The sequence below is a fragment of the Phoca vitulina genome, unplaced genomic scaffold (genome assembly GCF_004348235.1).
Source record: "Phoca vitulina isolate PV1807 unplaced genomic scaffold, GSC_HSeal_1.0 scaffold31, whole genome shotgun sequence".
Classification (NCBI taxonomy): Eukaryota; Metazoa; Chordata; class Mammalia; order Carnivora; family Phocidae; genus Phoca; species Phoca vitulina.
Window position 1 is genome coordinate 13,952,348 of NW_022589734.1, and position 22,465 is coordinate 13,974,812.

General features: G+C 42.8%; 3 protein-coding genes across 15 annotated transcripts in view; 2 read left to right on the top strand and 1 right to left on the bottom strand.

The window, feature by feature from the left end:
• SIRT5 (sirtuin 5) overlaps window positions 1–13,858 on the top strand; it is a 62,251-nt gene extending 48,393 nt beyond the window's left edge. For 6 of the 13 annotated variants that reach the window (XM_032424988.1, XM_032424992.1, XM_032424987.1 and 3 more), the window contains 2 exons: window positions 396–511; window positions 10,492–13,855. In XM_032424988.1, coding sequence (XP_032280879.1) covers window positions 396–511; window positions 10,492–10,567 — 192 coding nt within the window. In that variant the 3' untranslated portion in view covers window positions 10,568–13,855. Of the gene's footprint in view, window positions 1–395; window positions 543–8,700; window positions 9,040–10,491 lie in introns of those variants that run through there. The other 7 variants (XR_004301877.1, XR_004301878.1, XM_032424996.1 and 4 more) reach the window with 6 other exon arrangements.
• Window positions 13,859–13,934: 76 nt separating this feature from the next.
• Window positions 13,935–18,645, top strand: NOL7 (nucleolar protein 7). The gene is made up of 8 exons (XM_032424998.1): window positions 13,935–14,283; window positions 14,366–14,426; window positions 15,103–15,161; window positions 16,596–16,627; window positions 16,863–16,950; window positions 17,294–17,415; window positions 17,492–17,569; window positions 17,860–18,645. Exons 1-8 carry the CDS (start codon window positions 14,018–14,020, stop codon window positions 17,934–17,936), a joined length of 783 nt encoding a protein of 260 aa, XP_032280889.1. The 5' UTR covers window positions 13,935–14,017; the 3' UTR covers window positions 17,937–18,645.
• An 86-nt stretch (window positions 18,646–18,731) lies between these two features.
• Window positions 18,732–22,465, bottom strand: part of RANBP9 (RAN binding protein 9) — a 90,802-nt gene continuing 87,068 nt past the window's right edge. Inside the window, exon 14 of the mRNA XM_032424985.1 lies at window positions 18,732–19,722. Within this exon, the coding sequence (XP_032280876.1) occupies window positions 19,592–19,722 (131 nt within the window). The 3' untranslated portion in view covers window positions 18,732–19,591. The remainder of the gene's footprint in view (window positions 19,723–22,465) is intronic.

Consider the following 22,465-nt stretch of genomic DNA (forward strand, 5'->3'; position numbering starts at 1 on the left):
ATATATATCAAAATGTGAACAGTGGTCATCTTGGGGTAGTAGGATTCTGAATGACATGTATATATTTTTTCTTGGAATTTTCTAATGTTAAAAAAAAAAGAAGAACATGGATTCTTGGCATCACCTCCCAGAGCAGAAACAAAACCGAGCCATTCATCTGCCATTCTCTGCATTGGTGCTGCTTTTCTTCTAGCACATTCTTCCAGTGATCAGCTGAAAGGATGCCTCCTAACTTCCCATCTGTCCCTTGGAAGCTCCCCATTGATCTCATCCAGCTTAGCTTTCCTCACATCTGCAACCACAAACTGGCCTGAGTTTATGTCAGGTTTTCTGAAAGAATGTTTCTTCTCTGCATCGTGTGGTCATTTGTCTGTTTCCATTCATTTGCTTGGTAGGTGGGAACTTCCTCCGTGGTTTATCCTGCCGCCATGTTCGCGCCCCAGGTGTCTGCGCGGGGAGTGCCAGTGGCCGAATTCAACATGGAAACCACCCCTGCCACCAACAGATTCAGGTACAGGGATTACCAAGGTGGGAGATGGAAGGTACGGAGCACGTTTGGATATGTCGTCGAAACGGATCTTACCTACTGTTCTCATTAAAAAAAAAAAAAGACACAGAGTTTATGTTTTCTAATTCAGTCTGTAGTTGCTTTGATGGAAGAACAAAATATCCGTTAACTGTAGACCAAGGCAGCTGTATGTTCTTCCAGGGAATTTGCCTTAGGGCTCTTGTTCACATTTTGAAAGTTCTTCTTTAATGAACGTTTTGAAAGTTCTTTGATTCTGTAGGCTTGGCTTTCATTTGTATTTTTCAGCGAGAGTTGGTAATGGCATTTAGGTGTAGGTGAGTTGAATACCCAGCACATGGCTGGGGAGATGTCCATGTGGACCTTCATCACCTGCTTTTCTCCCTGGGGGCAGCCTGGGTGAGCTCCTCTTTGGTCTCGTTGCCAAATATCTGCCGAATTGCCAGATATCCTCAATAATAGTATTTGGGGCCATGTTGTGGTGCTGATCCTGTCTCCCATATTTGTGTGGAAAGTGGAGACCATCAGACGATGCATTTTTAGCCTCATTCTGAGTTCTGTTTTATCCTCACCTTCATTTTGCTTTCTTTTTTCACCCTGGCTGTTTTGTCTTCCCTTTTAACTTAGTTTATATATTCTTATCAGTCTGCTTAATTCCTTTCTAGAATAAGGTAGAACATACATAACTCATAAAGAAATACAAATAAATAAAATGTAAAACTTCACTGAAACTTGTTATCATTACATTAGCCAGTGGTTGTCACCTCAGCTTCTTATTTAAAAATACCACTGGGGGGGCGCCTGGGTGGCTCAGTCTGTTGAGCGTCTGCCTTCGGCTCAGGTCATGATCCCAGGGTCCTGGGATCAAGTCCCGTGTCAGGCTCCCTGCTCAGCGGGGAGTCTCCTTCTCCCTCTGCCTGCAGCTCCCCCTGCTTGTGCTCGCTCTCTCTCTATCAAATAATAATAAATAAAAAAATAAAATAAATAAATATAAAAATACGACTGGGTACCACCCATGAGATTCTGATGTAACTGGCCTCAGGTGTAGCCTGGGCATCATGATTTCCATAAACTTCCTAGATGATTCTAATGTGCAGCCAGGATGAGGACCAGCATTCTGAATCTTCACTGGGATAAAATGTGCCACAGACTGTGTGGAAATGCACTTGATGACCCTCTTCTGGTGAGCTGGCTGAATCTAATCTCCTCCCTGTCTTTTTAATCAGTACTGTCTGTGTTCTCGGCCCACTTCTTCATTCGTGTGTAAGTGGCAGCAACTAGGTGACATCCCTTAAAAACTTGCCTTCTATGTAAAACAGATTCTTTGAAAACTGTACAGTAAAAGAAATGAAAAGATCTAAACATGTGGAAGGACACTCACGTCTGTGGACCAGACAGCGCCATATTGTTAAGATGGCGGTACTCCCCAAATTGATTTACAGATACAGCTAGTCTCCATCCAAACTGCAGCTGGCTTCTTGGCAAAAATTGGTGAGGGGATCCTAAAATTCAGATGGAAATGCAAGGGGCCCAGAAGAGCCAAAACAAAAAGAAGGATGAAGTTGAAGAACCCACACTTTGCAGTTTCAAAAGTTACTACGAAGTTCCAGTTATCGAGACGGCGTGGCGCTGGCATAAGGATAGACATATGGACTAGGGGACAGAACTGAGAGTCCAGAAATAAGCCCTCAGTGTATGGCCAACCGGTTTTTGGAAAGGGTATGAAGGCAATTCAGGGAAAGAGTAGTCCTTTTAACAAATGGTTCTGGAACGGCTGAATTGCCACCTGCAAAAGAATGAAATTGGACTCCTTCTTCATACCACATTCAAAAATTAACCCACATGAATCATAGACCTAAATATAAGAGCTAAAGGTATAAAATGCTTAAAAGAATATATAGGAGTAAGTCTTTGTGACCTTGAGTTAGTTAAAGCCCCCGTGATATGACATCAGAAGCACAAGTAATGTAAGAAAAATGGGTAAATTGGCTTTCAATCAACATTAGAAACCTCTGTGCTTCGGTGGGCCCCATCGATAAAGTAAAAAAGACAACCCATGGGATGGGAGGAAATATTTGCTAGTCTAATATTTGATATGGGACTTGCATCCAGAATATATAAAGAACTCTCACAATTCAATAAGAAAAAGAGAAATCGTCCAATTTAGAAATGGGCCAAATATTTGAATAGACATTTCTCCAAATACATATACATGGTCAATAAGCATATTGAAAATATGCTGAACATTATTAAAATTAGGGAAATGAGAATTAAAACCACCATGATATACCTCTTAACAACCACTGGCGTGGCTATAATTTAAAACAAAACAAAACAAAACAAGTGTTGGTGAAGAAACTGGACCCCTCATCCGTTGCAGGTGGAAACGTACAAATGGTGCAGCTGCTTTGGAAAACAGTCTGGCAATTCCTCAAGAGGTTATATGCAGAGCTAATATACGACCCTGTGATTCTTCTAGGTATATAGCCAAGAGAAATGAAAACATCACAAAAACGTGTACATGAATGTTCATAGCAGCATTGTTCATAATAATCAAAAAGCGGGAACAATCCAGGTGTCCTTCATCTGATTAGTGGATAAAGGAAATTTGGTATTTATACAGGGGAATATTATTCAGCCATAAAAAGAATGACGTACTGATCCATTCGACAACATGAATGACCCTTGAAAACATTATACTAAGTGAAAGAAGCCAGACACACAAGACCACAAATCTTATGATTCCATTTATATGAGATATCCAGAAATCAACAGAGACTCGAAGTGGATGAGTGGTTGTCTCGGGTTCGGGTAGAGAGGAATAGGGAGTGGCTGTTAATGGGGACAGGTTTCCTTTTGGGGTGATGAAAATGTTCTAAAGTCGATTGTGGTGATGGTTGTGCAATTTTGTGAGTATACTAAAGAAAACATTAAATTATACATTTTAAACAGATTATATGTGAAGGACATCTCAATAAAGCTGTCCTATTAAAAATTAAATTCTCTTCTAACTTACCCCTGAGAAATAGACACGAGGCCTCTAATATGCATTGTAGCACCTGGACCAGCATGCATCATTCACAGGAATGTCGGAGCCGGACAACTCAGGCCCCTCGTCTGCTTAAAGAGCATCAGAATCCTCCAAGAGCGGGATGGCAGAAACTTTCTGAAGGAGGGAATGAGCTACATCCCCAGTCCCTTTCTTCTCATGTGGTTTATTTTTAGTCAGATGATCTCCAGCTCACCTCTACTAAGTAGAAAGAATGAAAACATATCATCACGGTAGAAAAGTAACAAAATGCAGATGGGGAAAAAGAAGAAAATCAAAGCAGTGTGCTTCCACAAGCCCAGAGCTGGTCTCTACCTGTCATGCCCTGGACTGACCAGCAGCTACTGGGCGTCTGTTGTGTGTGTCTTGAGAGGAAATCGAACTTGGTAGTTTTCCTGCAAGTTAAGAAGAGCATCCTGGCATACAAGGATATCATTTCGTAAGTTGGGCCTCCTAAAACTACAGACCTGACTCAGCTGCTTCTCCTTCCCAGCCAAAATTGTTCAGCTTCACATCCTGAAAAGCTGCCATGTCTCCTTTCAGACAGACTGGCTACTTGCTCGTTAGAAACTTTGATCAAATTTGACAAGCTACTCATTGACCCAGCACCGACCACAAGAACCACCTTCTGTTGGCTTCTTGGGGGAGCTGAGGCTGTCTGTACCACTAAGTCTGGGAATTTTCCCAGATGAGTGTAACTGACCAGTGAAGACAGTCGTGCTTTTTTATCTAGGAGTCGTCAAAGCTGACATTTAGAAGAGATGCCGGTGATCTTACCCTTCTCGACTTTTCAAACGGGAACCAGGCCCAGAGCAATTGAGCGTTCGAACACATGGTCTAACAAGGGAAGAATTTTCTCTTATATCTCATGCATGATAGATTTGGGTTGAATTTTATGCTAGGTTGGGGCTCAGCAAACTGCTTCCTGTAGGCCAAATTCACCCAGGGTCTGTATTTGTAAATAAAGTTTTATTGGAACTCAGCCACGGCCATGTGTTTCTGTATTGTCCACGGCTGCTTTTGCACCTACAACAACACAACTGAGTCACTGCAACAGACGCCGTCTGGCCTGCAAAGCCTAAAATATGTTCTCTGGCTCTTTACAGAAAAAAGTTGGCCAACAGCTGCTCTAGGTTAACGAGAGAAACGAAAACTGGGATAATACGTCCTTTTAACCTAATTTCCTTTTACCTAAACAGGGAGCAGGATGCTGCCTACACTTTAAACTTGGCTCTCACAGGACATCTGAGACCTTGCTCAAGTTGTTTAGATTCCTTGCCCCAATTCTCATTTAGAGACGAAGTCACAGAATTTGCCTCCCACTGAAATGTATTAATATTTTCAAGGTGTTAATTAGTTCCGGTTTTGTTTTTGTCATTTTCCCTATCCCCGATGGTTGTCTCCGATGAGTTCTGCCAAGCCATTACGGTTAGAGTAGACCCTAGGTATTTTCCGATTGGGCTTCAAGGTTTTGACTGTTATTCAACCCCCGAGGTCCTCGGCACATGAGGGTCTGTGCATTTGCTGAGACAGAAATGGGATTTGTGCTCGCCTGAGAGATGGTGTGAAGGGCCTTCCAACATGCTGGGCCTCCTGTGTCCCCCTGACTACCATCTTTGAAATTTTCTAAACTTTGGAATTCAGTTGAAGTCCACAGATATCTGCTAAGTACCTACTAGGTACTAGGTACTAAGTGTACCGTTCTAGGTGCTCAGGATAGGACGTTATCGGTAAACCAAAAAATCTGCCATGTGAAGATGACATTCTAGTGGTGGAGGCAAACAGTAAACAGGAAGCATAATAAACGTGCAAATGGTATAGCAGGCGAGAAGGGGGGCAGCAGCCTGTGGCAAAAAGCAAAGGTAGAGCTGAAGGGGAGTGGACGGGTTGCAGGATTCAGCTGGGTAGTCAGGGCAAGCCTCACTGAGATGTCTGAGCAGGCTTGCAGGAGGGGACGGAGTTAGCTAAGGAAATTGTCCGGCTAAGGGCGTTCCAGACACAGGACTGCCTGGAGTGGAGGCTGCAAGCCATGCACGCCTGGGAGGTGGGAGGGACAGCACAGGAGGTCAGTGTGGCCAGAGTGGAGGGGTTAGGGGGACGTCCCAGAAGAGGCGGTCAGTAAGGTTGGGAGGTAACACGTTTCTGCAGGGGAAGAAGTGCCCCCAAGAAAGCGAACTGTCAATGGAGTTTATAAATCGAAGGAGTTCTTAGCTAGAAATGGTTTTATAGATGGCTTTAATTATGTATTTGCTCATCAAGAGTGTAGAGTTTACTTTTAGGGTTTTTTTTTAAGATTTTATTTATTTATTAGAGACAGAGATAGCGAGAGAGAGAGCACGAGCAGGGGGAGAGGCACAGGGAGAAGCAGGCTTCCTGCTGAGCAGGGAGCCGACATGGGGCCCGATCCCAGGACCCCGGGGTCATGACCCGAGCCGAAGGCAGACGCTTAACCGACTGAGCCACTCAGGCGCCCCAAGAGTTTACTTTTAATTTATGGATGACTGCAGTTGGTAGGAAGTCCGATGCCCGGGTGGGCTGTCATGGGTGGGTAGTAAGGGCCCTACTCTTGGCTCGTGCAGCTGGGCTCTTGGTTAGTCTGTTCATCAAAAAGTCATGTAAAGTCAGAATAATTTTAAAAGGACACATAGATGCCTTAGCAAAATATACTTAAAGATACTTAAAAATATTTAATTTTATTTATTTAAAATATGTTTGTTTATAGCAAAACTGTGCATTCATTTATTTTGTTTCGCTTTGTCTGATAGAGCTGAAGGCCTTTTCTGTGAGTCGGGACCTGCTGATTCTGCAGGTCCCCTGTGGTGCATGCTCCTCATCCTCCCAGTGTTCCCTAGATGCCCCTGAAGATAAAGATCACCCCAGCCCTTATTTTGTAAAACAAAACAGACAGCCAAAAAAAAAAAAATCAGATCCCAAGGCGCTAGTCTAGACTTCCCGAGTCAGAATTTCCAGGGCGTGAGGAGGACTGTTTGTATATTTGACAAGTGGCCCAGGTGACTCTTATCATCTGGGAGTCTGGGAAAACACTGGATTACAACCTCTGATTTGGATATTTTTCTACTTTTTTTTCTTTTTTAAAGTGCAACAAGAACTTATGAAAAGAAATTTGTGAAGCAGCCTTCTCCCTAGTCTTTCCCACCTATACTAATTTATTTATTTTTAATTATTTTTAAAAGATTTTATTTACTTATTTGTCAGAGAAAGAGAGGGAGCAAACACGAGTGGGGGAGTGGGAGAGGGAGAAGCAGGCTCTCCGCTGAGCAGGGGGCCCGATGCGGGGCTCGATCCCAGGACCCCGGGATCATGACCTGAGCCGAAGGCAGATGCTTAACCGACTGAGCCACCCAGGTGTCCCCCACCTACACTAATTTAATAGAATTATTTTTAGTGACCTGCCATGTCTTTCCAAAGCATACATCAAATTTTCCTAGGAGCAACCGTCTTTAACCACTGTATTTTGAAGGTTTATTGCATAATTTCTTTCTCAAATTAGATAATCACATTAACCAATACCAGTGGCATGAACAGATTCTGGAGCAAACCCAGTGGTCCTGGTCCCCCTGCTGCTGGGGGGCGGGGGGGCGGCGTGTGTGTGTTGGGGGGGTGCAGGGTGCTACAACATGAGTCTTCAAGCACTTTTCTTCACGTACCTCTTTTAAACTTGACATCTAAAATTTTGTATCAGGGGCGCCTGGGTGGCTCAGGCAGTTAAGCGTCTGCTTTCGGCTCAGGTCATGATCCCAGGGTCCTGGGATCGAGTCCCGCATCGGGCTCCCTGCTCAGCGGGGAGCCTGCTTCTCCCTCCCCCTCTACCTGCTACTCTGTCCACTTGTGCTCTGTCAAAAAAAAAAAAAAAAAAAAACAAGAAGTAAAATTCTGTATCAAAATAGTTGAAAAAGATGTGATTCCAAGTGTAGTGGAAATAAAATACTGTCATTTTAGAATAAAACCACCATTATCATGGTTTTAAATATATCCAGTGTGAATGTTGCCGCCACTCAACACCCACCATTATGTATTTACAAAATAGATACACAGGTCCTTTTTAACAACCTTCACTGTTTTCCTCCTTGAACTTGTATTTCCATTCTACTTTTACCACAGAAATTTATATTCATGTAATATATTTTTATGCTTAAAAATCTTTTGTTGACTCCCTTATTATATTTCTGCAGCAAAATGTGGTATGAACCATTTGTTTTCAATTTCTTGAAAACTTAAAAAATGTTTTATTAAAAAATGCCTCCATATTGAACTATCACTAACAATAATTTGTGGTATTGCTGTTGAAAGCAACAAGTAAATGATACATTTTGGTTAATAATTCCATAAAAGTGAAATCTCACTGGAAATGCAGCCCTTCATAGATGCACAGGACATGAATTTTTCGGATTAGCTCCTGTGTCCCTGGCTGAGTGTTGGAAGGAAACCGAGTTCACGCTGTTCTAGCCCAGTCCACCTGCAGTCACCAGAAACTAACCTGTAGTCAGATCAGCTTTACCGGCTCTCTGCAAGTGAGGGAGGAACATGGCGCGTGTCCCCAAACAAAGGAAAAGGTACAGTTACTATAGGATTTGGAGGGAGGGTGGAGTTTAGGTGAAATTTAAGTGAAGCTGTTTTTGGTAGACTGAGCAGCAAGCAGGGCTGTGTGGGAGTCGAGTGCAGTCTGGCTGGAAATGGGGATGCAGGGTTCCGTTTCCCTGGAGACCGCAAACTGAAGGTAAACAGGTAACACTGTTCAGACATCCCTGTGCGGAGCCCGGTCCTAGGGTTAGAAAGCAAGGTTGCTGCTCAGTGGCAAAGTGACTTGGGTCCCTCAAGCACATTTATCCTTTACCGCTGTAATTTCCAACGGCAGTTTCTGACAGCTTATGACTTTAGAGTACAGAATTCCTTGGTGAGTAAAAAAGCAGTCGTCAAAGAAGGGAGTTGTTCTGATACTTTGTGCATCGTCCTGGGAAAGAAATATTGTTTCCTATTTGCAGTTGGCTTCATCTGTGTCTCTTATTCTACCTAATGTGAAGGGGGGCAGGCCAGATTGTTACTGGCCAAGCTAAATTTCACCTTTCCAATGTCAATTGTAATTCTTAGCTTTTGCTTTTTATAGACGTAGGTCCTGAGAACGTGAGCCACATAATTCCCCGGGAATGAAAGGAATTTCATTATGTCATCGCCACTCAGATTTTGGACCTCTTTCCAAGTTATATGCTAAAATACACACTGTAATTCTGCATCGCATTTAGCGACGTGTTTGTTGACAGTCCTATCAGACCAGGCCCTCTTTTGGTTTTATGGAAAGCAGGAACGAAATGGCCCTTCATTGCCTAAGGATGCCTTGTCACCCAATCTCTAGAAACCATTTATTGGCTGAGATCTACACCAACATTTCAAATGTCCCTTTATCTGGCCTCTTGGACGTTTTCACACTCTGGGATAAGGCATCATGGTAAGATTTGGGTGGGGGAGGGCACCAGCTTGCTCTTGCAAAGTGGGAGAAGGATGGATGTAGAAAGGAACTCTCAAAAGTCACTTTTTTAGGAAGGAGAACATGTGCAAGTTGAGGCTATGGGAATTCCCAGAAGGTTCTCTGTGACGGGCTGTAATTTTTGAGAAGTCTGCAAGGGGCTGTAACTGTGCACGTGAGGAGCTTTCTGGTGGCAGGAGGAGTGGAGATGTCACCTGGTTGGGGATGTCCGTTAGCTGCACTCTATCCTGACAGAAGAGTATTTGAGGTCTCAGGCATTTATGATCTGTGTTGTGTTAAGAATAAGCAATATGGGGGCGCCTGGGTGGCTCAGTCGGTTAAGCATCTGCCTTCGGCTCAGGTCATGATCCCGGGGTCCTGGGATCAAGCCCCGCATCGGGCTCCCTGCTCAGCAGGGACCCTGCTTCTCCCTCTGCCTGCCGCTCCCCCTGTTTGGGCTCTCTCACTGTCTCTGTCAAATAAATAAATAAAATCTTTTAAAAAAAGAATGAACAGTATGAATATTGAATTACCTTGAGCATGTGCTTTTTCATTTTTAACTGTGCTCAATTAGTTTTCTTCTGAATACACTAGAAAATCCTGCTTTTCCAGGATCCTCTGAATCCTGCATTCAGAGATGGGCGTTTTTTTTTTTTCTTCCTGTTGTATTTTTCCTTGAAGGAAGCAGGAATGAATTTTTCTTCTTTCTCCCTCCTCTTTGCTCTTTTTGCTTGTTTCTACTTTCTGACTATACATCAGAGTTAGTCATAAGGTCCAACAGCTGGCTTGAGAGTCCTGTTCACTCAGCTACAATGTTCATGGTCTGTGTGGTACATGAGGTTATTTTTCTCGTGTCCTTAGTGCATGAGAATGCTGGGGTTTTTAAAAAAATTATTTATTTACTTATTTGACAGAGAGAGACACAGCGAGAGAGGGAACACAAGCAGGGGGGTGGGAGAGGGAGAAGCAAACTTCCCGCCAAGCAGGGAGCCCGATGCGGGGCTCGATCCCAGGACCCTGGGACCATGACCTGAGCCGAAGGCAGAAGCTTAACGACTGAGCCACCCAGGCGCGCCATGAGAATGGTGTTTTAATTAGTATACAGACTTCGTAAAACTCACACCTTCAGTTATGAGGTTGGCTATACAATCACAAAATGCACTTTGCAATTATGTCTCCCCTATCCCTTAAATAAAATTTAGCACCTAAATTCCAGGCAGTTGCTTTCCCAAAATTCCCTTGATCACTGGGATCAACCCATAATGAAATGTCTACATCTAGAGTTATCAGAAACTAGATGAAAAAAGGGAGAACAAAGCTCATAATACCGTATTTGTGAGAATTGGGATTTTGCTTTGGATGTAACTAAGAAATGTGTGACTTGCTGAAGTAGTCCATTTGTGTTTCTGACTCTGCTTATTTGTCCTATTTCAGGTTTCATTTCCAGGGGCCATGTGGTACCACTCTTCCTGAAGCCCTTGCTCCTCATGAAACTGAAAATGTTTCTTAGTCGCCCTGGGGAAAGAAGAAATTGTAGTATGTCTAAGTACCAGGCCACAAACAGAGGAGAACCAATCATGGGGACGGTGAGCTAAATACTGGAAAATCTAAAAATACCCTCCGATTCCCTGGCTGGAATCCCACCTGATGATAAGTGATGGGGGCCTAGAAACAACAATAGCAAATATTCTTAGAAGAAGTCAGAGAACAGTCAAGTTAATGCATCTTATTTTGTGTGGACTTAAACATAAGATATCTTTTATGTGTTTGGTTGGTTACTGGAAAGGGAAAATTTTATAATTAGATTATCTTTTTAAAAAGTAATTATCCTGATTGATTGTTGCGATCTGGACACAGAGAGAAGTAGAGGGGTAAAACCTTGGTATTTCTGATTTTTGCCAAGTTTTGATGGAAAATAAAATCACTCTCTACAGTAGATCATTTATTGTATAAAGATCTTACCCCAAGAGATGTCTTTGTTGGGGGCTTTTCCTGTTCAGTGTTTACCGTGTTTGGCTGCCGTACCTCGCAGCGTGTGGGATAGCTTACAACAAGAACTCATGCAAGGAAGGAAAAGTAGCATCAAGATAGAGAATCAGGATGAGTAAAATAAATGATGCAAATATATGGACTCCAAGGATAAACACAGCTGCCTAAAATTGAGCACTGGCCTCCTTAGCAGCCAAGGAGGAAAGGGAGATGTGATGGTTGACTATTTATCGATATCATAAACACAGAAGCATTACGGTCCCTGCGGGGGCCCCACCAAGCTTTCCCAGACACTGAATTCTGAAGTCTGTGTTTTTTTTTTTTCCCCCATGAACTTTAAAAAATTACCCTCATATTACCTTGGAATCAAGTAGTAAGAATAGAGCTCTCTGCTCAAGCCTCACTAGCGAATGCAGCCCCCAGGGCCCTAGGAATGCCCGCTGTCTGGTCTGACTGGGAGGAGTGGCCTTTAGTAAACAGCGTAGGGAGGTCATACATGTGCAGGTCCCTTGGATCAGATCAGCTCCCTGGGTGATTACACCTCTGGGCCACATTGCCTCAGCCCCTTACAAAATTACATTTAATGCTACACCCTGGGCTTCTGTAGAAGCAGGCAAGACGCAGTCACATAAAACTTGGTCATAACTTTTAATAAATCCCAAAGAACCAAAGGTTCTTTGCAGGGGCAAGAGGGATGTTCATAACTTACAAGGAGTAGGGCTCCTGAGGGCTCGATTCACACTTTGCATGAGTGGGTCAAGGCATGTACACAGAGGGGGCCTCTTATAATGCAATTTTTCTACCTGAAATACCATCATTCACTGTTAATAGGTTTGTTGGGCTTCTCAAAGTTAAGTTCATACATTTTCCTAGTGTTAGCAATGATGAAAGTCAGCACACTGTCTCAGCGAGTCTGATTGTATTTGTAATCTGTAATTTCCATCTGACCAAGGCCCCGATATTTCATAACTGTTCTTTGTAACTCCTCTCATCCTGGGCCTTTGGTACCAGCAGCTTTTTTTTTGGTTGGTTTTTGCGTTTTGCCATTTTTGTTCGTGTTTTGGTTTCGTTAGAGAAGATGAAAAATTCGAAAATGCAAACTATATGTGATATTTAATTCAATTTAGTATTTACTGAATGTCTACCCTATGATAGACATTAGAAATAAAATGATCAGTAAGGTATGGACCTTACCCTCAAGGAGGTCACAGAATGGTTGGGACAACTGTCATGTGAACTATTTTACAGACTGGAAACTACAGTAAAGAAATCTGTGCAAGATGCAGAGGAGGATGCAATTAGAGATGGGCGGAGTGGGGATGGGTTCAACGTTAAGGTGCTTGGAAGCCTTTAGGAGGAAGTAGGGGGCAGTTTTTGAAATATAAATAGTTCCACATGGAGGAGTATCAGCAGAGGAAACAGCATGTACAAATGCATAGCAAATGGGCAACAGCTTGGCTTGTTCAGAGAGTGATGAGTCATTTTGTGTTGTATAATGGGTGGGAGAAGATAAACACAGAGATCAGGAAGGGCCGTGGATGCCAAGAAATGAAACCTACCTGGGGTTTGGAGGGATAGAAGCAGCGCTAGGGTTGCATTCACTAAGTAATGGCGAAGTCATTCTTGCACAGATTCAGGGTTTGCGCTGGACCAGCCACTGTTCAGGTTCCTGGGGTTAGAGCAGGGCAGCAGGCCAGGACCCTGTTCTCACAGAGCTTACACCCTAACGCAGGAGTCAGATGATAAGCTGTTAGGGAGTGGTGTCGGTGATGAACGGAGGCGTGGACAGCCCAGGAGCAGGTGGTGAGGGAACCTGGGAAATGGTGGCTGAGGTAGCCAAGCACACGTTTGGTGCTGAGCACTGATTTAAGCCTGCGTCTGTCAACTTGTTCCTGTCAGTGCCAGAAGGACTGAAAGGCATCACGTCCTGTTGCTATAGCACAGTTCTTCCCTTCGAAGGAAATGCCACTTCTTTGGGGTGCGGGGAGTGAAGGGAGCCCAATCTGCAAATACTGATTGATTGGATCCAATGTGAAAATTAATAAAGGGGAATCTCACTAAAATGGAGTCGGGAGGTTCGGCAGGGGGAGGTCTCACGCTCTACCACTTGTCCTTACCTGCAAATCCAACAGGAAGAGTCGGTGGGCCTGGTAGGTGAATACCGCTTTATTACCAGCCCTGGTAGGTGGGTAGGGCTTTATTACCCCGGCGGGAGGAAGAAAGGCTTTCCTCCTCCCCCGCCCCCCGCGACAGCCCAGCCAATGAGAAGCCACCGTATTTCTGATCCCCAATTTACTGCAGTGGACTTTATGACAGCCTCCCCCAGCTTCCCGGCTCCTCGGTAAAAGAGAATCCACTCCTTAGTTTGGGGGACTTGCCTATGGTTTTGCCAACAGCTTGCTTACCCGGCAACTCTGCGATTCCTGAGTAAACCCACTTTTTTGCTGGTAAAATAACTGGCAGTTTTATTTTTTAAGGTTAACTGGACCAAGTGGATCACGGTGCTAGGTAGGGCCACCGGGGCTTGTGGTCCCAGGTTTCTGGGCCCCTGGACGGCACAGCCCGTGACAGCGGGACTGGGGGGGAGGGGACTCGGGCAACCCTGCTGTCAGCTTCCCAGCGGAGGAGCTCTTACGAGGCTCTCCCCTCCTAGAAGCAAGCCCCATCCCGACCTGCTCTCACTGCGGGAGCTCCGGTCGCTTATTCGGGACGGGGAGAAACCCAGGTGGCGTCCCAGGCGGGCAAACCTCCCACAAGAGAAAAGGAACCACCCGCCACCCCACCCCAACCCTCGGCTCCCCTTAGGCCACGCCCTTCCCCGCTCTGCGCATGCGCCTCCGCCGTCGCACCGCCGTCTCCGCATCTGCACCTGCAGGGGGCGACGCAAGTCGCGTCGCTTGCTCTTCACGTCACGCTGCGCTTGCGCGTTGTTTCCGGGTCAGAGGCCAGACGGTCGGGCCCTGCGCGGGTCATGGTGCAGCTTCGGCCGCGCGCGTCCCGCATCCCGGAGTCGGCGATGGTGGACGAGGGCCAGCCCGCCTCCGAGGAGGAGGAGGCGGCGGAGCACAGCCTGTTGCTCGGGCAGCCCAGCAGCGGCGCGGCCGCGGAGCCGCTGGAGGAAGAAGACGGGGAAGGGGACGACGAGTTTGACGACGAGGCCCCGGAGGAGCTGACTTTCGCCAGCGCCCAGGCGGAAGCACGAGAAGAGGAGCGGCGGGTTCGGGAGTCGGTGCGCAGGTTCGGAGCCCGCCGCCGGCCGGGAGAGCCGGCCCTTCCCGTCCCGCGCGTGTCGCCCCTTACTAACTTGTCACTCTTTCAGGGATAAAACGCTCCTGAAGGAGAAGAGGAGGCGACGGGAGGAGCTGTTCATCGAACAAAAGGTTAGAGGGTAGGGAGGCGTCTCCCCTTTAAGACACCGGCCGGGGTAGCGTTCCCCTGTGTGGTGCCACAGCTGGGGGGCCTGGGTGGGGGAAGGTCGCTGATACGCCCTCTGACAACAGCGGAAACAAAGGCGCTCGAGCTCTTTGCTGCCCAGCGATTGAAAACGGGAGTGGGAAGAGTCGTGAATTCGAGATTCGGAGGGTTCATCCCCCTTGGGACAGCTCCCCGTGACAGCCTAGTCATTTAGTCTCGCGGAGGTAGTTTCTTTATCCGAAATGGGGTTGCTGTGAGAATTACGAGAGGTACTTTGTAAACCGAGGGCTGGACTGCACAGAGTATGATTGCTCTGCTCTCTGACGCTCGGCAGATGGGCCACAGAGAACGGACTCCGGGTGCACGGGACCTAATTGCGCTCAGCGTAGAACTGTGACTTCTGGGTTGGGATACGGCGGGCAGCCTTCCCAGGCTTCACCAGGCGCTTCCAGAGAACGTGGAGTAGGTTCTGAGTTTCGTGGGCCCGGTCTTCCCACAGCTTAGAGATCGTGGGGGCGGGGCTCAGCCTAATTCATTCGTCTAGATTTTAGTAAAGCTGTCCTTAAAATCAGAAACTTCAGAAGCAAGTCGGGGCATACTGTGCTGCACCTCACTGCTGATTAATTCTTAAATGTCTTTAAGAAAAGAAAACTCCTTCCAGATAACATTCTAGAGAAGTTAACTACAGCTGGACAGACTAAGTAAGTAGTGGATCTTTGTTACATACACCTGTCTGTGAATTACGTACCGGTCCACACGTGCATTTGAATCCACGTAATAGAAGTAATAAATTAAAAAGCTACGCAGTAGATATCCGAATTTGGTGGGAAAGGTGGAGGGAATTAACTCCACTTTTCAGTCTTTTACCACTTTTTGTTCATTCCTATAGCTAACTTTAGCTCCTGGGCTGATTCCAGGGTATCAGTCAATAGGTGCTTGTGCTCCTGTCCTTACACTAAGGGAGGGTAGATGGTGGTGAATAAAAGGGTGTCTTGAAACTTAGCATTTAGTGGAGTAGCAGACACGCGTCCACAGGCTCCTGAAGCTCCTCTTGTCCCATACTTGCCTTCGCTGCTCCCGCTTCATTCAGCAGCTTTGCCCTCTGTTGATGGTTAAAGGCAAATGTTGTCGTCCTCTTCCCCATCTATCCCAAGAAATCAAACTGTAATAAATTTAGACTTCTAAATATTGGGTAATTTCTTTATGCCCTCCTTGCTTCTCCTAAATGCTTTATTTTTTTTTAAATAAAGATTTGTATTTATTTGTCAGAGAAGGAGCACAAGCAGGGGGAGCAGCAGGCAGAGGGGGAGAAGCAGGCTCCCCCGCTGAGCAGGCAGGCAGACGCGGGGCTCTATCCCAGGACCCTGGGATCATGACCTGAGCTGAAGGCAGCCGCTTAAGCGACTGAGCCACCGAGGCGTCTCTCCTAAATGCTTTAAGTTCAGAAGTTTAGTCCTGTATTTTTTACCTAGGCCGCTGATTCTTAAATTTTCAGTAAAAGAATTTTTCCAAAGTTAAGATCCTGAATATATTATACATTCAGATGCATTTGGTGGCATATTCCCCCTTCCCTCTTTAGAAACCAAGCTCAAATGTCACCTCTTCCTTCTCTTACTCCCCCGATCCCATCACTTTCTCCTTTGTGTAGCTTTTCTGTCAAGTGCTTCTGTATGGGAATCTTGTTGTATTTTGTCAGATTACATTTCTCTCTCCATCCTTTTTGTGCCTGAACTGCTGAGTTAATCCCTTGTGATTTCTCTAAATAAAAGGATGCCGTCCTACCACCTTTCACTTCGTATTTTGAATACTGTTATGTAATTCACTTTTTTCTTAAGTCTTTCATTTCAGCTCTTAACTACAGCAATCTGTTATTGAAGTTCACTAATATGCTTTCACAACTTTCTGAGAAGATACTCCATCCTAGTTTTATACTAGTTTGGGAACTGGTAGCAATTCCCAACTTTTGCTTTCCAAAGTTGGGACTTTTGCTTTCCAAAACTGATCCTGAGTAAAAACTGAGGTTGGTGGTAATGAAAGGGGGTATCTTATTTATAAAGCCTGATGAAATTGTGTAGTAAGTGGAGTAATCTTTGCTATCTGCCATACTAATCAGTATTTTCATTGTTCTTCCTTAGCATAAAGAAATCATCAGGAAAGCTGAAAGAAGGTATGATCTATTCTGATTTAAATAACTTCTCGTGTTAAGTGTCAAGTGCATTTGCAGATATTTGCAGCCAAATGTTACTGGCCCTGAGAGAGTGTAGCTTGGACCTGTTCTCTATTTCTTACAAATAAAAATCGCATCGAAATTGGTATGAGTGCATGTTTAAAGTGAACTCCAGTAAATGTTTCTGCTTTATTTTTACATAATTACTAAATTGAAATAAAACTCAATTTTTTAGCTACTTTGCAGAAGAAAAAGGAAGAATATGAAAAAGGAAGTGTTTCTAAGAATGCTAAAGAAAAGATACAAAAAGTACAGTCTGTCGGGTAAGAGTCTTCTTTTTTTTCCACGTAGAATGTAAAGGTGACCGGAGGGAGTTAAAGTATTGGCTTATGTGGAGAAAGATGTTAATTAGTCGTGGTTTCAGATTAGATCCTCTGTGGGAAAACCAATTCTGGTATTTACATAAGAACATCTGCGTACTTAAAACATAAATGTTAATCTATTTCTAGTCAAATAGCCCTGTGATTTAGTTTTATTCATCATCTGTGCATATACAAATTTAGGATTTTGGTTTTTTCACTTTTTGAAGTAAGAAAAATGCTTTTTATTTTCAAAGTAAACACGTTTTCAGACTTGCTCATTTTGACCTTTTGTGTTGGTCACCAGCCAGAATAAAAGCTACTTGGCGCTAAGGCTAAAAGATCAAGATCTGAGAGATGCAAGGCAGGAAGCCGCGAAGGCTTTTATACAGAATTCTCTGTATGGTCCAGGAACCAACAGAACTACTGGTAAGTTCTTTACAGACTGTTCTCTCACTTTTTATTGCAAATTAACAAAGAAATGATAAATAATTCTCTTTTCTAGTAAATAAGTTCCTGTCTCTTGAAAATAAGAGGTTACCAGTGAAAAAGGCTGCAGCCCAGTTTCTGAATAATGCTTGGGGTAAGATCCAGTTTATTCTCTTAGTTTTTTATGTATCTAAAAATGTTCTTTTTTAAGGAGACAGTAAATACTTAAATAATCATGAAGCATCAATGTTTTGCTTATAATAGCTTCTACATTAGTATGTTAAAGTTGCTTCTGAAAAATAGATCAGCGTGATATGTACGTACATCTATACAATCTGATTTAATAAACTTAATTTTAGTATTCATAGAATCTTGAAAACTTTTGAATTATTTCTTGGGAATTCTATATCTAATATTCTTACTGCACAAAATTTTCTATTTTAGGAACCCAGAAAAAACAAAATGCAAAGAGGTTTAAAAGACGGTGGATGGTCAGAAAGATGAAAACTTCTAAGAAGTAAAGCTAAATGAAGAATGAGAACTTGTATGTACTTGTATGTATAGTACTTAAGTTACGTGGTTTAGAGGATTAGTTTTTCTGAAAATCTAATAAATCATTTATAAATGGTTTTGTGAAGGGTCATTGCAAAAATCCTAGATCTTTTGGGGGAAGCCCCCCACCACATTTCATCCTTCTGGAGTACAATGGTGCCTTGTCGTCTTGGAGGACTACAGTGGAAGAAAACGCAATTTAAAAGGAATTGTTTTTCTTTTTATGAGCCTTCATGCATTTAATTGAAAGCGCGTCTCCCACCGGGCGGTGCTGGGTGCGCCGTAGGAGTGGCCGGGGGCGGGGGCGTGGAGGGGAGAAACGGACACCTAGGGGTTTTCAGCGCAGCTCTCACAGGCCTTCATCTTGCAGATGTTTTGGTGCGAGTTTGTTTCATAGAATAGACTAGGAAAGAAGTAACTGCAAGAGTGCAACATATCTAAGTATAATAAAGATTTCTTCTGAAAGAAAACTGAAGCCTCAGTGTACATACAAAGTTAACAGTCAACCAAAGGATATGGTTATCTCGGTTACTCTACGGACAAGCCACACGCCATGTTGAGTGAGTTTTTACAGACACCGATTTCCTGTTCTCTGCAGCACCCCCAGGATCAGGTCTGACCCGAACCCAGGGAGGCCGATACCCTGAAGGCAGTCTTAGGTGGTAGAACTCCGATTGCTAGTAGAAAGCATTCCTTTTAGTTGCTCTCATTTTAATCAGAAGTGTGCACGTACCTGATAGATAAACTCCATTGACACTCTAGTATCTGTAATAGTAAATTTTTAATGGCTGGTTAATTATATCACTACATTTTTATTGCAATATAGTACTCATTTAAGCACTTAAAAATGGAAGGTGTACAAAGATTAAATTAAGACACGGTAAATTGACTAAATATTTGGTTTTTATATAAATAAAGGTCATAACCACACCGTTGACATGTAATACTGTTATAATACAACAGTTAAACTGTGAGTCTACAACAGAAGTCGTCTGTAGTTAAACAGGAAACAAAGTTGAAAAAGACCATGTTAAAACAAAACTACTGGGACTAACAGGTCGGGATTGTAAGTAGCAACAAACGTATTCACTCAGCTCCTGAGTATTTCAAGTTTTACAGTACACATTAAAAATGATTTCTTCCATCAACACTATAAATTCAAACTGTCGGATGTTTATGCGTTTTGCAAGTTACACTGATTGAATGCTTATATGGGAGTGGGGGTCGGAGCATCTCCCGATTTGAAGTTTACATCACCCACATGCTAACACAAACACAACTTGTTCCATTTCCTTCCCCCCTCTCCCCCAAACAAAGGCGGCAGGATTTTTTGGTTTCTTTCAGGTCATTGTTTTAAAGGATTTGTGATGATCAATTTGAACGTCTGAAATTCAGTAATATTTAACTCTTAGACAACTAAGAGGTTAAAGATGGAAAATAATTTCTCCTAACACCAAGTTAGAAAATCATTTGCATCATGCTGTAAACTAGGAAGCAATGTAAAGCGACAAAAACCTGTCCCCAGTACATAATTAAAAAAATCTAAATTTCAAATCAGCAGAGCCGGTCTACTTCCATGTTGACTATATGCCACAATATACATGTGAGCTCCTTAAATGCATAGCTAATGTAGGTAGTCTTCAACTGTGGCAAATGCACAGGATCCGATTCCTGATCGAGCCATCAGTCCTAGACATTGTGTGGCCTGTCCCATTGCTAGGGCAAGTGGAGGTTGCTTTGGCAGATTGTGGGTTTCTGAGGAAAAATGATTAAACATGGAAATAGCAATTAGCAAGACATTTTCTAAAAACTTCTCAGTTGGGAAAATAACTGCATTACTTTAAAAATTAGCAATGCCTACACTGCTCTTAATGACCTAACTAGCGATGGTAATTTCTGAGCAAATGATTATTGTCGTGGACATGCTACTCTGACTAGGTAATATGGGTAGTGGGTATTCAACTGTTAAGAGAAATTCTTGCAGAATTAAGTTTTTTAAAAAGTTTTAGATATTAACTACGATGGGAAAGATGTAATTTCTTCCCCGATATTTACAGTGAGGAGTAAGGAATATTCAGTATTTCTCTTCAACTTGACTAAAGTCAGCTGACTTACCAAAAAAAGACACCAGGTTTTCAGTAAAAGTTTCACTGCTGGATTCTTTCCCTTCTGGGGAAGAGGACCCAACTGAGGCTAACGGTCTCCAAGGCACATTGGTGAGTGTTACTTGGGTTTCTAGGGCCTGATGATGGCTATGAGCAATGACAAAAGCAAAACCACCCTCTAATCTTGAAGGGAGTTAATTTATAATTGGTAGACAAAATATTTTAAAAATTGCCAGTAAATTAGTTTTCAGGATCATACATACCCAAAATTTGTCAAATACAGTACAGATGTAGTTAATTACCAAAATTTGTTCTTTGCCAGAGATGAGAAAATGAACTACGGGTCAAAGTGGTCAACCACCTAGAAGCTGGTGATCTCTCCTTGGGTGGAGATGTCCACATTTTAAGTTTACGTAGATTCCCAATTAATGCAATTACTAATCAGTCCTTTGTAGGCATAGTTGATAACAAAGGGCAAAAACCACAATACTGGCTGGTAAGGCTTCATATGATTGAATGACTCCAGATTCCAAGTTTGCAATGCGGTGGGAGAAAGAAAAGATGCAGACGGAATGGAGCCAAAAGGGGAAAAAAAAAAAAAAAAAACAGCAAATTCAAGATTTAAATATATAAGAGCAAATAGGATCAAGAATGTAAGAATGAAAATATGCAAGAAAAGGCACAAAGATTGGGGAGAAAGTATGGTTTGAAAAGTGGTCTGTGGGTTAGAATTAATAAGGTCCTGGCTATTATTTGGCAAGACCCTATTTAGCTGAACTTGGATGGTGATAAACATTTTTTGCCAAGTCTAATTTAAGCAGGACTGACTTACAGTTATGCCTTGAGTCAAGAACAATTTTTTTACACAAAATCAACGTAATAAAAGGAATAAAAACTGAGAAGGAAACATCTCAAAAATGTCTCTTGATGGTTTATAGGGAAAAGTAACCTTGCTCAAAGGTAAGCATCTGGAGGTACGCTATTTTATTTTGGGGGTGGGGGTGGGTGCATGTGGTTATAAGCATTTTTAAGTTTTTTGGAAATAGAACTTGCTGGAATTACAATTAATATAACAACTTTAAGCACTAATTAGAGATGAAACTGAGATGAAACTACATAAAATAGCATATTTATAAATATGCACATTCACCCACAGCAATTTACTAATCTTGTCATTAATTTTGTAGGAATTATATCAATATAAATTTAAGTACTATTTATAGCTGAACCTACATACTACATAATTTGTAGCACAGTATATAAGAACACATATATCTTGCATAATGGTCCTAAATTTAATATTTAATAATTGAATTCCCTTAAAGAACCCAAGATACAAAAAATTTGTAAGAAAACTGGTTACTCCAAAAATTCTTTCTAGAAGATGTGGCATGCATATATATACACACACACACACAGTGGGCTATTACTCAGCTGCAAAAAAAGAATGAAATCTTGCCATTTGCAACAATGTGGGTGGAGCTAGAGTGTATAATGCTAAGTGAAATAAGTCAGAGAAAGACAAGTACTATATAATCTCACTCACATGTGGAATTTAAGAAACAAAACATGAACATACGGGAAGGGGGAAAAAGAGGGAAGCAAACCATAAAAGAGTCTTAGAGAACAAACTGAGGGTTGATGGAGGGAAGGTGGGTGGGGGATGGGCTAGCTGGGTGATGGGCATTAAAGAGGACATTTGTGATGAGCACTGGGTGTTGTATGTAAGTGATGAATCACTGAATTCTACTCCTGAAACCAATGAGACACTGTATGTTAACTAACTAGAATTTAAATAAAAATTTGGAGGAAAAAAATAAAAGGAAAATTCTTTCCATGTCTTGAGTGATACCTATATATGAAGCTTAAATTAATTAAGCCTTCATGATTACCTATCCATGTAGTAATTTCAAAAAGGCCATGATAGTAAACCATAATTTGCCCTACAATCCCAGCATTGCTACTAAGTTCTATTTTTACCAGTAGAGCTAAATTAATTTCATATAACCAAAGAGAATACAACACATTAATCAATGAAAATTCACATTATTTATTATATATAAATTCTAAATCTAAGGAAACAACACAAAAGATGTTTTTAAAAATAAATAATTCTTATTCCAAAACCCCCCACTATTAGATCTTAACACACAATGAGTAACAGCTGACCCTTGAGAAGCAGGGGTTTGAACTGCACAAGTCCACTTCCATGTGGCGTTTTTTTGGACATAGCACAGTAATGCAGATGTATTTTCCCTTATGGTTTTCTTCACATCTTTCCTCTACATTTACTGTATGAATCCAGTACATAATGCATATAACAACATACAAGATACGTGTTAATCAAGTGCTCGTTACTGGTAAGGCTTCCAGCCAACAGGAGGCGATTAGTA